The following is a 15,135-nucleotide window of genomic DNA, read 5'->3' on the forward strand; positions in this document are numbered from 1 at the left end:
AGCTCTGAAACGGTCTTCATTAAATATTAATGTATAAAATGCCATCAGCTCTTCCCAGAGACATTCTCCTCTCCCATTAATATTTCAAGACTCACACTCCCATGTAGCGTACAGTTGCATAGCCATTTTAAAACAAACTGAGGCAAAAGTTTTCTCTTCGTACTAAACCTGCCTGTGGCATGAGGGCTTGCTCGTGCCGGGCAGGGCACGATGAACGGCCGCCCGGGAATCGCGTGCATCGGCTATGTCCCGCTGTGCGAGCACGTAATTTCTCCCCTTCTGCCTGTCCAGCGTGGGAAGAGCCTGGTGCTGTGGTCAGCCCCCGAAGCCATCCAGTATCACCACTTCAGTCCGGCCAGCGACGTGTGGAGCTTCGGCATCGTCATGTGGGAAGTCATGTCCTATGGCGAGAGACCCTACTGGGACATGTCCAACCAGGACGTGAGTCCCCGGCGGCCGCGCGGTAGATGACAACGTTGCCGTTGCTAATGGTGTGCAAGTGGCTCCGCGGTGCACGGCGGAGCTGGAGGAGCTGCTGCTGCTCCCCAGGCGGGGTGTGAGGAGGGAGGTTTGCCCCAGGGGTTTGCCTGCGATCTGCATCGCAGCGCCTGGCCCCGTCTCCTCACCTCCTCCACCCTCCTGCCACTGCAGGTGATGAAGGCTGTGGAGGACGGGTTCCGCCTGCCCGCCCCGGTGAACTGCCAGCCACCCCTTCACCAGCTCATGCTCGACTGCTGGCAGAAGGACCGCAGCCAGAGACCCAAATTCTCGCACATCCACAACATCCTGAGCAAGTTGGTGCAGAGCCCGGAGCCCCCAAAGTGCCCCAACTCCACATGCACCAGGTGACCACCCTCTTGCCTTGCTGCCTGTTGTTCTGCTTTGCCTGCCGGTTCCCACCTCAGGTGTGCCGTGCCCCGCGCCCTTCTCACCGCCCCGTTTTGTTGGCAGGTCCCACAGCACGTCCATCCCCCTCACTGAGCGTACCTTCTCAGCCTTCCCGTCTTTCAGCTCCGTAGGCGAGTGGCTGGAAGCGATAGACATGGGCAGGTACAAAGACAACTTCACCGCTGCGGGCTACTGCTACCTGGAATCGGTGGCCCGGATGACAGCCCAGTAAGTGAACTGGTTTCCTGGCTATAACCGCGTGTTGCTGGGTGCACTGTGAGCGAGCTCTGCTTTGCAGTTACAGTCAGGTGTCACTAAACAAGAGGACGGATATTCCAAAACACGTCTGTAAGAGCTCGCTGGTGTGGGTTGGCCTGCATGTGTTGTGCATCTCAGTTGCTGACTTTTTAAGCTGAGATTTAAACCTGGAGTTTGAGACTTTAACCTCTCATTTCTGACAACAGTAGTGTTGCCTGTCCCTTCCAGAAAGCAGAGTCAAATCTAATGCAATTCACTGATAACCTGTTACGCAGGCAGCACAGGGTGGCGGGATCAGGAGCCGTCACACGCCTGGCGTGCTGCAGGCTCGTGTTACCCCTGGATTCCCAGTCAGGGTCCGTACTGCTTTGGCTGGGACAACAGGTTGGGGATTTCTTACTCTGGCAGGTCTGAAAGCTGTGCTGCCCTTGCCTTGGAGCAGTTGGTGTCGGGGCACTTTACAGTTAGGGCTTGTTTTTCATGGCTGATGCGGGGCTCGTTTTGCAGGGATGTTCTCAGCCTGGGGATCACGCTGGCGGAGCACCAGAAGACCATCCTGAGTGGGATCCAGACTCTCCGGGCCCAGGTGATACAAATGCATGGCCGAGGCGTGCAGGTGTGAAGCAGTCCCCGCAGAGGTGCAGAGCACTGACCCGGCGCTCCCGGGGAGGAGACAGCCAGCCGGCCCCGAACCGGACCAAATCTCTGAAACCTCGTGGTTTCGGGTGGGATGTAGGAATCACTGGGCTGCTGCCAAGCAAAGTCATTCCATGTGGCAAGAGAGCAGGGCTTCCTGTCCCCTGTGCCGGGGAAGCCAAGGATTCCTGGGACACACGCGGTGTGCCTAGGTGGATGTGGCTCTCCCTAGCACTGTTTTGTAAGATGAGTCAAACTGTAATGATGCCATTTCATATGGTAATTAGGTTAACAGGGTGGATGGACGTTTGTGCACTGTCTTAATCCAGAGCTGACAGCATTTTCCTATCTATCATCCTACTAGCAAAATCCATGGGTGTTTTTATACAAGCTGACATGTTCTAGCAACCCCACAAGGAGCTTTTATTGCTTTTATTTTTAGAGACCAGAGCACAGCTCACACCCAGCGCCCAACTTCTGGAAGGTGACTTTCCCCATCTGCTATGTTGAAGGAAACTGTTTCCCAGCCATGTCCCTTCTGCTCTAAGAGTTACTTCACTGAGTCTTGACAGCACAGTTGGTGAACAAAAACAAATATTCTCCACTAAAGCGCAGAGCAAGTGGTGCTGAGTGTTTCTAAGGCTCTCTTGGCAAGACAATTTCAGGGGAAGAAATGAAAAGCTTTGAAGAGAGCCGTAGCCAATAGGTCAAGCAGTGGAGTCCTTGGGCTGCCCCGCTGATGCTCTCAGCCTTCGCTGCCTTTTGTGCAGGTCCTGGTCCCCCGTTTTACTGCTGCAGCCCAGCGGTGAGGCGAGAACGTACAGACTAGAGCAACAACAGGCAGTACGCTGCTGCCCACATGCAGATTGAGCCCACAGGCAGAGAGACCTGCTGCCGGTGCAGGACTGATGCTAAAGCATCTGTTGCTACTTTAGCCTCTCTTCCCTGCTTCCCGCCTTGCAGTTTTGTGGGCAGAGCATCCCGCATCTTGCCTTCGCTGGCTTCGTGGGCAGCTGTGATGGGCTCTGGCTGCTGTCCCTAGGCTGCGGAGCAAAGCAGGCAGAGCGTCGCTGCGTGCCCACAGCTGTGGGCTGACGCCAGAGCCTGGGGACTCCCTGCTGTCAGCTGAGCTGGAGCATCCTGCTCAGAGGTGTCCGCTCTGCCTCACAGCAGTAGATGGACACGTGCTCTTCCCTCTCTAGGTCTGGAAGCTTTTGCAAGGGAAAAGGTTTTATGAGCAGCACTAATTCAACCCACAGTGGCAGAAAGGAGCCTCCCAGTTCAGCCAGAAATGGGATGAAAACCTGGGAACTGGTTTGGGATCAGAGAGACAGCGGGCATGGCTGTGCTTTCAGGGGATGCTTCCCGTGTCCGCTCTGGCAGTGTGCCCCTGGCCACTGAAGGAAGGACCACCTCGGCTGTGGTCAGTGCTTTTCCCCTCCTCCTCCGGCTGCCCCGTGCCTCGTCTGGAGCAGGGAAGGGAAGGGCAGCAGTCTGCCTGGAGTGTCCCGCTCTGCTGTACCAGGGCAGCAGTTTTCCACTGCAGGTTGATGGCTGTGCGGAGGTCCGTGCCAGAGGGCTGCGGTGCCAGCGTGCCCCACAGCACCCACAGCCTCTGCAGTGGGTGCACCCCGGGTCTGGGCGTTTGAGGTGGCTGCGCGGGCTGCGCTGAAGGGACCGCACACCCTAGCCGGACCTTGGGCAGAACTGACCATTACATCCGTGGGATCCCTGAAATCCTGCTGTGCAATCTGGGCAAACCAGGGCACATCAGCACTTTATTTTCTTGCAGACGGTAGCGCGGTACTGCCTGCCTTGCACGCTGGCAGTTCCTACTGATGCAGGCCTGATCCCTGATGGAAGACATAAATAGCATCTGCTTAATAATACAAGTTTCCTTGAAGTTAGTTAATTAAATGGGTCTTTGCAGCCTTGTACAGAGTTTTGTAGGCCTTTTATTATCATCTGTAAGTATTGCAAGTGAATTATTAATGATAAAAGGCAAAGATTTACAAAGGGAACAAATGCTGTGGGAGATGTTCACAGGGCGGCTGGAAATCTGTTTGAGTCAGATCCTCCTATTAGCCTGCTCTGAGAGGGTGAGGATCTAAATGACGATTGAGCGAAGGGCCCCAAGGCAGCCTCTCGCGGGGCCGGCATGGCACCTGCCCTGCCCACGCATCTTCCTTCTCTCCCGGTGGCGTGGTCAGGCAGAGCGGCGTGACTATAGGTGCTGGTGGCTGTCCGGGGCCCGCTGGCCTTTGCAGAACGTGTTACCGTAGGGATCCGGCTTCTGCTTAGTAAAGCCTCATTAGTGGTGGTTTCCTTTTCACCGGCCCTTGGGCTCTTCTGGCTCAGGTGTGTGGCCAGGCTGGGTCCAGGAGTGCTCAAGACTGACAAGATTTCACTTTCTTCAGATATTTTAGCTTGATTGCATTAGAGATCAGAACTCTCTGCCTGAACTTCACCAACCAGTGGTCTCAAGAAGGTGCCAGCTGATGTTGGTTGATCGATTTTCTGCCTTGTGCCGGTGTTCCCAGGCAATGCCGTGGTGAGCACCACACACTCCCGGCGGCTCCCTGGTCCCGCAGCCCCGGCGGTGCAGGCTGGCGGAGAGAAGGGCACCTTCCCCTACGCAGGGTTTGAGCTCCCGGTAACAAACACGAATGGGAGTGCGAGTCAGCACAGACACGCGTGCGCAGAGCTTGAGGCAGGAACGCTGGCCCTGCGGGACCCGGAGCTGTCCCGGCAGCGTGCCTGGCGGTGGGCGAGTGCCGGGCGCGCTCTGGGGAGTTTGCTGCTCTCCGGGGTAAACAAGCTCTCTCATTCCTGCCACCTCTGCAGTTTAAACAACATTCCCCGATATCACTTGGTTAGTTTTCTAACACAAATAATTTGTCTTTAAGTTTGGCCCTTGTCCGGTCTGGTTGGTCACTCACAATCCTGCTGTTTCACACCAAGAAGAGTAATAATGGTGAACAGAAACCTTCATTGGGTAGAAATGCCAGATCCCAAGGATCAAGTGCAATTTGTATGCTCTTTATGTTTACATTTTATCTATAGAGAAAGTATATTATCGTTCTTCAGGCAGGGAGTTGAACCAACTTGATTCCTGATCCTCTCCCCCATCTCCCTGCTCTTGTCCTGTCCACCGGGATTTCCAGCAGCCTCTGCATCGGGATGCAGGGAGCTGCGCTGGGGTGTCACTGCTGGACGGGCTGGCTCCAGGTTGGTGCAGCTGCTTTCAAGTTGGTCTGGGGAAATCCAGGGCTTGGTGATGAGGTGACAGAGTGCTTCGGAGTCCGGGAAACAGACCTGGCCGTCAGCAGGCAGCAACGTGTTCCTCTTGGACCCCCCAGAACAGACCCTGTCTCCAAAGTTACAGCTGTGAGGAGGGGCTGGCTCTGCGCTAGCTGGAGAGAGGGAAACTCAGCACAGCTTATCTAGAGTCATGGTAGTTTCTCTGGGCTGCGGTGACCGGTGGCTTGTCGGGAGCCGTGGGTCCCTTGGGAAGCTGTGTGGGGGTCCCTGCCCTCCCACAGCAATTGAGCTCTGTAGGGGGCTGGCAGCCCTGCAGCCTCCCGCGCCATTTACTTGTGTAATCGTGTGATGCTCGCTCTGTGCTAGAGTACTCAAGTGAAAATGAGACCATCTTTCAATCATTCCTTTAGTGTTTCCCCCACTGAATTAGGCTCCCATACTACATTCTCTAGCACAATCAGAATTGAAGGTGTAATTTCTTTGTCTGAGTCTCTCTAGGTATTCCCCAAAGAAATTCAGTGTTTAATTACTTTTCTGACTTTGGTGAGCGACTTGGATGTGGTGTTTCAGAAAGCTGTTTCTTTTAGACAGCATGGCTCTGTGGAAGGGACCATGCTCTAACTCAGCAGAAGCAAGAGGTATTTGCTTTCCTGGCCTCTCCTTCAAGAAAGAAAAGAAAAAGCACATAATGGAAGTATGCTTTCTAGCCTAGCTTGTTGCAACGATAAACACTTTTAATTGAGCTCCTTATCAACACTGAAGATAATAAAATGAGCAGATTAAGCTATAGATTGTTGTTATGATTTTAAAATTAACTTGCATTCTCTCAGCACCTCTTTGGGGAAGTATTCAATGCCTTATAATTGAATTAATTAGCAATGCTGTTTTGAAGCTGCTCAACCAAGGGAAATGCCTGAAAAATTGCAGTCTCTCTGCCCCTCCAGCCTCTGACGCAGTGCAAGGCTTCTTCCTCCTCCCCTGGCTGTGGGGAAGCCCTGATCACATCGGAGCTAACGAGGGCTCAGGACTGCCCGAGCACACTCACCTTCTCTGCAGCAGCGGTAGCGTTAATTGGCTTGTTCAGAGAAGAAAAAAGAACGAATGTTTTGTAATCTGTGGGCTTTGCTGGAGCTAATAGATACAGTTATGAGAGGATTAGATTTTAGATGCTCAGGCAGAGTGGAGGCCAGTTACGAACTGGAGGAGCAGAGTGAGCGTGTGTGTCTAAGCTCATGTGCGGACAGGACCGTCGGGTGTTCTTGCGTGGAGGGGAAGCACCTGGAAAGCAACCCTGATCCCTCAGCGTGTCCCGTCGGCTGTCGGTGCCTGGCACTGTAAAGCAGTATGCTGTTCCCATCGCGTCTCCTCCGGAAGAGCAGCGCGGCGGCTGTGCCTGTCAGCAGCCAAGGGCTGGGTGCTTTTGGGAGGGCAGCGACACGGACCCGGTGTCCAGCGTTTGGGAGGCTGGATGGGGCACTTTGCTGCCCTGATACAGTAGCAGGAAACCTGTTTCTGGGCTTTGCTTGGTATTCCTCGTGGGAACATCTCAGCTAGATGTTCCTCTCCGCTGGTGAGAAAAGGCCCGGCACAGCTTCTCCTGGGGTGGCTGGAGAGCAATTCCTGCTGCTCGCTGCGGCTCCGCTCCGCAGGTGAGGCTCTTGCAGGAGAAGCCCTTTCCCCTGAGCTCCCTCGGCTGCGGTCCCCCAGTCTCCCCTCCCGTGTTGCGCCTTGTTTTCCGTGAGGTCAGAAGGACGGCTTCTAACTGGACAGCCGGTCCGTGCGCTGCGTCCTGTGCAGCGAGGCACAGCGCCTGCAGGATCAGACCCCGTGGGGCTATAGGGGTGCGTGAGCGAGGGGGGACAAGGGATGTGCCTCCCATCCCTAGGGATGACTGAAGGCCTGAGGCAGTACCAGGGTAGGAATGATGTGCTGGAGCCAGAATTGGGGAAGCGCCAGCCGCAGCTCGACGTGGCGCTGCTCGCTGCAAGCAGGACACGCGGCTTTGCCATCGCCGGCACCCTGCAACACCCCCCCCATGCATGAAACCAAAACTGGAATCAAGTTGGTTCATCTCCAGATGCTTTTTGATATTCATTAACTGTGTGTTATATACTGTAAATACATACTTGAGAAGTCAATATATATTTTTATAAGCTTGAAACAAATGTAATATAATATCATAAAGGACACTGTGTACATTTCATGTTTGAACTATAGTCAGACATCTCCAGGGAATCACAGCTGGTTTGGAATAATTAATAATAATAATAATAAATGGTAATAAAGATCTATTGACATTTTTGTTAATTTTGTATTTATTGAACTATGTTTGAAGATTGCAATAATGAGAGATCTAAATACTGAAGTAAAAACAACCACTAATTCTGCCCTGGCTTGTCTTTGTGGGTCATTTCAGGCGTCGTGATGAGAAGTGCTACTTTAGCAAGGGTAGCAGGTGTCAGGTAAGGAATAGTTTTAGTAGCAGCAAGGTGTGAAATGATGCATTGTTTTATTTAAGAGCATGGTGCTAAAATGAAAGCCTTTGCTTCTACTACAGAGGTGGCAGCAACAGTGGAACTCAGGATGGTGGTTTCTTGTTATTGACACTTTGTTAGGGGGGAAAAAAACCATTACTCAACTAATACAGCATGTGTGTTTTGTGGATAGAAAAGTCCATCGGTTGGCCTGTCAGGCCAAATGCCATTCGGGCAGGCAGGAATCCCTCTTGTCACCCAGAGGACCAGATAACCTTGGAAGTGCTCACAGTGCGGAGCTGTCAATACAAGTGCAATTGTCAGTCCAATATACGTGTTGCTGTGAAGTGTGCGGATGCTGCTGAGCAGAGGGAAAACACTGCAGAGTTACTGTGCTCAAGGCATGTAATTAATTGTTTAATTGAGTAAATGAAAGCAGTGTATGGCCAGCATCTAAAATGCAGACACTGCACAAACACTAATATTTAGAAATAATTTGATGCAACTCTCACTAGTTCACATTTCTTCTTTTTTTTAGGCTGCTTAATGCCAAAGAACATGTACAAAAGCCTCATTTCGGTATGCTGACAACAGCGACAGCTGCTAGGAAGAAGGAACGGAATGGGTGCTTAAAATGGGTGAAGTCTATTTGCCTTCTGTCGATCAATTAATTCAGCCAGTCTTCGCTAGGAGCCTGGTCAGGGCTATATTGGCACTATAAAGAAATAATTAGAGCTCTGAAGCAGGGTTATGAATAGTGGATTGCAAGTCACAGCCAAGCGGATGTATTTTTTGCCCAGTTATCTGCACTCATGCCTCCTGTGGGTGATGGTTTTACCTCTCTTCTGTGACCTTCCTGGCACGGTCGCGGCTGGGGGCCGTGGGACACCTCCCCTCCTGGCTGCGGCAGGGGGGCTGGTGACCCCCAGCACAGACAACGAGGGGGGTCCAGTGGAGGGCACGGGCGATGCTGGGGGTGGTGGGGGTCTCCAGCTGCAGACATCACCCTCCCTGGGGGCCGGCGGGCAGGCAGGAGCGATGGCAAAGGCGCTGTGCGTTCGGCCCCGCGGCGTTCCTGTGGTGCGTGGGCAGGGGCGGCTCCCCCGGGGAACGTGCCAGGCGAAGGCTGCGGTGTGCCACGTAAGTCAAGCCATTAATAATTGAGATCATGTCACACGGAAACGAGTCTGCCATAGGCTGCGTGTGGCGGCTCGCAGAGATAGCCAAGAAATCATTAGCAGCTGCCTCCCTGTGCGCTGGGAAAGGTCAGTGTGAAAGGCAGCCGGAGCGGAGCGAGCATCGGCCACGGCTGCCTACGTGCGAGCCACCAGCTCCGGGTCCCCTCCCAGCTCTAAGCCTCAGTCCCCGCTTTCAGACTCAGGAGCCCTTCTCCTGTTTGCCCTGGCAGGTTTGAACTCATCTCACTTGATGCCTTGTGTGAAGAGTGAAAAAAAAAATAAAAATAAGGAAGGTAATTGCCCAGAAATGAGCTGTTGCCCACCTGTATATAATTAGCTGGTATTAATGGCACAAAAGGGGCTCCTTCCCCTCTGCCACCCAAGGAGCAGACTTGCCCGGCTGTCCCACGGCAGGTCCACACTTCAAGCAGTTCACTGCATTGCCTACCATGGAGGCAGATTTTCTGGCTTATTGGGTCAAGCTGCTGCACTGAGTGGTGTCTCCCTGCCCTGTTTGAGCTGGAAGCTTTGTCTTTATAACTTAGTGCTCACAGTTTTACGACTGCCCTGTTGCAGTGATGGATTGCACGGGCTGACATTGAAGCCGCTGTTCCTTCTTCCCCCACCTTCTGCTGATGCAGCTGACCAGACTGCGAATATTTTCTGCACAACAGACCAGAGAAAACCTCTGTCCATCTAATTCTACTTCCCCAGTCTGGAGGTTTGAGGGGAAAATTACAGCCTGGTTTGCAACTGTGCATGTGTCTTGTATATCCAGCAATGGACTTACCAGCTTTTGACACATGCAGTGTCTTTGAGGAAGAAAACCAGCTCTGGAAAATGTCTGGAAAATCATAGCAAACAGCACGGCTATCGGACCGTGCATGGCTGGCCCATGCCTGAGCGGTGCTGGTGTCAGCTCCTGCGCCCCGGAGAGCTTCCCACTGCCAGCCCTGCTCCCCTGTGTGCCCAGCCCAGGCCCGTGCCCCCGGCTCACCCCAGGCGCGGATGGAGAGCACGCTGTAGTGGAGGACGTCGCTCTCTGGTGACAAAGGAGGGATCAATAAGCTGTTATGGCTGAGACACAGTAGAACGCAAGATGCAGCAGCGATCAGTCAGGGAAGGGCTCAGCACTTGGCAGGTGCCGCCTCATACAGGGGGGATTTTTTAAAGAAAACATTTCGTGCATGGTGCTTATGAGAGCGGGTCTCCTCCTCTTGCCCCTCGCTCCCACTTAGCGGCCTCAGACATGAAATCCATCACCTGCCCCCCTTCCTCTTTTGGATGTTCACTGCGGAAAGGCTGCATGGCCCCGTCTCTGCTGTGACGGCTGACGAGGCCGGGATGAGCCACCGCTGCCATGACAGCGGTGTGGTGGAGTCAGGCAAACCTGGCCCCGCTGGCGTGCGTCCCCCATCCTCCCCACGCGGGAAGGAGACAGGCAGGAGGAAAGCGATGCCCAGGGAATGTTAAAAAGAGCCTGGCTCTGGAGGAACAGCGACGTTTAAATATGAACAACTGCTAATTATCAGGAAGAGCAGTGCCATCTATCATCGTAATCAGTGATCTGTCAGTTCAAGTGTCACCGGGACAGATGCATCTTTCCTCCTCGTATTAATCTCCCAGCGTCTCGGTGTGCGAGAAGAGCGCTGCACATGCTGGGGCACGGCCAAAACCCTGCAGCTCCTCCTGTCCCTCCGCGGAGCCCACCTCCTCACCAGGACTTTGCCGCAAAGGACAGGCGCTCTCCCAGCCGCCGCGCCGGGCTGCCGGTGGTGCCACGCTGCCCGCCTTGGCTGGACGAAGGGACGGCCATCCCGCAGGCACGGCCATGCGGCGGCAGCAGCGGAACTGCGCTGCCGAGACCCAGCGTCCTGCAGAGCAAGGGGCGAGCTGTCCACCCCGTGTGCTTTCGGAGCCGTGCCTTGGTGCGCTTAATGGCTCTGCTTGCTAACCGTCAGCGGGAGCTGGGATTCCGGGGAAGGCTAAAACCCCACATGGGGCTCGTCAGCCTTTTCCTTAGCAAAATGACTGACGAGCGTGTAAAGCAGCGCTGTGGGTGATGGACATACCGACAGTGGAGCAGTATCCTGGGAAGCGCAGCCAGCTGTCAGCTCCGGAGGGAGCGCGGGGGCATAGCAGCAGCCAAACATGTCAGTTGGGAAAAACAGAGGCAGCACCGCTGAGGGGACTGCGCCCCACAGCTCTCGGGCTCTCCTTGAGAAGAGTGCCTGTGCTCCCCTGGCTGGGTGGCAGGCAGCAGAGCCGGGTCTCCCTGCACCGGCCTGCGTCCTGCAGCATTGCCAGCTCCCGCGCTCCCTTTTGCTAATTGCAAAAGCCGAAAAATGCGCTGAAGGTAATGTATTAACTTCACGGTCATCGAAGGCGCGATAAGCAAGTTTCAGAGACGGCGCTGTTGGGGATGGGTTCAGCTACTCAGGACTTTGCCTGCCTCACATCGGCTCTGGCCGCCTCCCTTGCTTTGGCCCAACACCATCCCCTTAAACCAATTCTAATTAAAGCAGAGGCTGCAAGCTCAGTTTCAGCCACCCAGCGCAGAGACGAGGCTGCAGGGACCTGCTCCTTCTGCCCCTCATCCCTTGCTGGGGCCAGACGCAGCCACCGTGCAGCTCTGCCGCTGGTCACGCCGGCACGGACAGCGGTGCCTGTCCCACGCTCGTCCGGCGGGAGCAGCCACAGAGCTCTGGCTTGGCTGAGCCCGCTGCAGAGCGGGGACCGGCACCGAGGGGTGCCCAGGCTGCAGCCGGTGCTGGGGTTCGTGGCACATCCCGGTCCAGGTGGCCTTGGCGCAGGGCTGGGTGCCCACCGGCGCAGCCCCCCATGGGTAACCTTAGCTGCCTTTGCACTTACCATTGCTGGCTGACAATAGAGCCATCTGCCCAGCAGCAAGAGACGCCTGGAAGGCACAGGAGCTGTTTAATTACACAATTATAAATATCTTTGGCCTTTTTATCTTGTGGAGGCTGACAAGCACCTTCAGCATCAGACAAAGAGAAGCCGTTATCGCTCCGTGCAGCGGCTGCCTTCCTGGGCAGCAGCCGCTGCTGGAGGGGCACAAACAAAAGCGGAGGAAAGAGGAACAGTGTTGAGTCAGCAGGTCCGGATCAGTCCCTGAGCCACCGCCTTGGCACAGGCTCTGTCACACGGCCACATCTCGGGGAGCTTGAGCTGGCCATTTTCCTGCCTTGCTTTTTTGCATTCCAACAACCTGCCACGTCTGGAGCCCCAACAGCAAGAGCCCCTGGGCTGACAGGGGCTGTGCTCCCCCTGCCCCTTTTTAGCTTTGGCTGCACACCTGGGGGGCATGGCACGGCTGGCTGGGACGTGTCCTTACCCAGCTGCTTGCTGCAAGCTGGTGGCATGTCTATGGTGGGAAAGAAGAGGGACGGGAAGTTGTTTAGAGGGTTTCTGCTGTTTCTGTTATAATGAAGAGCCCTTGTAAGGTGTTCTCCCCAGGCACCTGCCCCCTCCACCCCTCTTTTTAGGGTGGCATCTGACTTTTACTTAGAGGAGATAAGTAATTAAAGGCCATTTTAATGAGTCCTGGTTTATTAGCAGACCAGACTTTCAGGAACCAGTTGTGCCAGGTGGAGTGTTGCACAACTGTTCACAAAGCTCACTGCAAACGGGCACTTCTGAAGTGAGCTGGTGGGCTGCTAGAGCGGGCGAGCGGCCTTGGCACCGCTCAGGAGAAGCAGATGCCCTCGGTGCTGAGTGACCAGCTGGCATCCTGAGACCACACAGGGCATCGCGACCGCCGCCAGTGCCAGCACCTCTCCCCGCCGTGGCTGCGGCAGTGGCCCCTGGAGGCTCCTGTGCCCAGCGGGGCACCCTGAGCTGCAAAAGCCAGCGAGCCTGACTGGAGTGATGCAGAGGCTGCGTGCATTGGTCTGTATCACACCTAATAAAACTCATTAGATGAAAGAAACTCCATGAAGTGCTGGGAATTGGCAGCAGCTGAGCAAACGCATTCATTAGAGATGCAGCCGCATCAGGCTCGGGGGTGCCGCCGCGCATAGATGTTCACTGAGTCACATTTATAAATGGGCGATGAAATAGTTATCCACAAACATTTAGCACAGATGAGCAGGGTGGTGCTGCCCGTCTGTAAGTGCCATCTCCACCGCGGCGGCAGTGGGGTCGGGGACGTCTTCCTGCCTGCTCTGCCGCGCACGAAGTCCCCTGCTCCGGAGAGCAGCCGTGGGCTGTTTGCGGAGGGGCAGGAGGCAGGGGCACCCCGGGCAGGGGCGCCCCGGGTGTTGCAGGCCAGGCGCTGCGATGAACCCCCAGACACCTGCAGCGTGTGGAGGGCTGGTCTCGCTCTCTGCACAGCGCCACGGGAGCACAGCTCGCTGCTTTATGTACAGTCATAAACATCTCCATTAACTTGCACAGTATTTAAATTCCATAATGGACCTGAAATAAAGCAGCAGCATCTTGTCCCTGCTGGAGCCCTAGATCATCTGTTACAAAGAGGCACTTTGGGGAAACGTTGCATATTTGAATAAGAACTTAGAACTGGACAATTCAGGTTTTTCTTGCAAGTCGCTTCTCTTCAGTAAAGCCTGTTCTCGCTGACACTTTCCCAGGGGAATACTGTGTCTCTGTTAGGTGGATGCTTAATAGAGTGCTCAGGCATGATGGGGCAGTGGTGGGGCTGTTGCATTTTCTGACAAGAGAAGCAAAGGGCCAAACGTGTGCCAGGGGAAGGCCATCGCAAAACCAGCCCAACGCAGCTGTGCGGGGCAAGGTGCTCGTGTGACGTGCACTCCACTGTGCCTTCCTCACGCCTACGGTGGGCGCGCTGGCCTTGTCACAGCTGTGCAGGGTGGGCAGAGGCAGCAGGGACGCCCCAGAGGACCACAGACCTGGACGGGTCTTCTGCTTTTTCTTCTGCAAAAGCATGAAGCCAGGAGGAGTCAGGGCAGAGGCAGGCGTGTTCACACGCTGAGGCACAGCAGCACGGGTCCTGCTGCAGTCTGTGTTTATTAGCAATGAATAAACCACACCACAACGTTTAGGTAGCTCGGCTTGTTTCCTACAACTGGCCGTGTCTCACCATGTCATGAGTGCCACGATGCGCCGGGGCAGCAGCTCGCAGGCAGTTATCTCCCGCCGATCCCTCCTGCAGCTCATTTTGGGCTGTGCCAAGGTGCTGGCAGTGCCTCTCCCCATCCTGCTCAGGTGCTGCCTTCTTTGGGCAAACCGCGAGAATGTCAGTGTTCCGTCTGATCCCAAGGCTCCCGTCTCGATGCAGCTTGGAAGCCGAAAGCCGTTGGCCCGATCCTCATGCCAGGGCCCAGCCTCGGTGCAATCACCGTGTCTGATGGACAGATGGACCCTGCAGGGAGGCTGGTACCCGGCGCATCCCTGCCAGTGTTGCTGCTGGTGCTGCTGCCGCTGCTGCCCAGGGGCTGTCTGGCCACAGCTCTGGGGCTGGGGAGCTCTGGCAGCCCATGCTCGCTCATAAAACCCCCACGGCTGCAGGACCAGGGTCGAGCACACAGCGGAGCAAGGCACTCCCAGTGTCCCGAGCACGGAGGTGGTGGGGCAACCTCTCCAGGCAGGCATAGGGATGGCACTCGGCCATGGGGGTTTTAGGCTGTTAAATATTTTGAAGTGAATTCTATTAAACGCCAGGAGTTGAAGAGATTAATAGGGCAATGAAAATGCTTTTTGTGAGATTTAGGTGCTGTGGGGTGATGGCAATTGGTGCACTGGATAAATAGTGGTTTGTGACTGTAAATACAAGCTCCCAGGGTAAGGGGTATGTAAATTGGTGATGCTGTATGTCTCTGGGGTAAAACAGGCTCAGGGACCCAGACTGCTTTCACTGTGGCTGTTTTGGGGCAAAGTTAAATTAAATGAAGATATGATGCAGCTTTGAAGGAGAAGCAGAATTCATTGCAGCGATTCATGTGAGGAACAGCAACAGTCATTCCCTCTCCACCATTTCATCACCAGGGCTCCCAAAGGACCTACTTTATCCTCATGCTGTCTGTACAGATGTGTGTGTATGACCCAAGGGGTTTTCACGTGTGGGTCGCGTTGCACGCTGTCACACTCCTGCTGTGAGGTGGCTGCTCCTGCACAGCCAGCCTTGAGCCCAGCCAGCAGCTGCGGGTCAGGCTCACACATTTCCTTGCAAGTCTCCTCCTTCTGTGTTTGCTTGTTCCTGCCCATAAAAAGGGTCTCTTGTGTTAGTAAAGATGCTGCCAAATCCTTGCTGGCTGAAGATTAAAAGCATCGCACCAAACACCAATTTAGCAGACACCCCCACCCACGTTCGCAGCAGGTTGGGGTCAGGCAGTGGTTTTGAGGAGCCCCTGCACGCTCGGGTGCGGTGGGTGCCCAGACAGGAGTTGAACTAGCAGGAGGCGTGACAGAGGCGCCTGTCTCGGTCATCTCACAGATATGCC

The 15,135-nt window shown here is 54.9% G+C and overlaps 1 protein-coding gene across 1 annotated transcript in view; it reads left to right on the forward strand.

The window, feature by feature from the left end:
* EPHA10 (EPH receptor A10) overlaps nt 1-4,775 on the forward strand; it is a 42,521-nt gene extending 37,746 nt beyond the window's left edge. Inside the window, exons 13-16 of the mRNA XM_049821219.1 lie at nt 292-441; nt 652-845; nt 952-1,116; nt 1,654-4,775. Of these exons, the coding sequence (XP_049677176.1) occupies nt 292-441; nt 652-845; nt 952-1,116; nt 1,654-1,768 (624 nt within the window). The 3' untranslated portion in view covers nt 1,769-4,775. The remainder of the gene's footprint in view (nt 1-291; nt 442-651; nt 846-951; nt 1,117-1,653) is intronic.
* The last annotated feature ends 10,360 nt before the right edge of the window (nt 4,776-15,135 follow it).

This window comes from Accipiter gentilis, chromosome 17 (genome assembly GCF_929443795.1).
Source record: "Accipiter gentilis chromosome 17, bAccGen1.1, whole genome shotgun sequence".
Lineage (NCBI taxonomy): Eukaryota > Metazoa > Chordata > Aves > Accipitriformes > Accipitridae > Astur > Astur gentilis.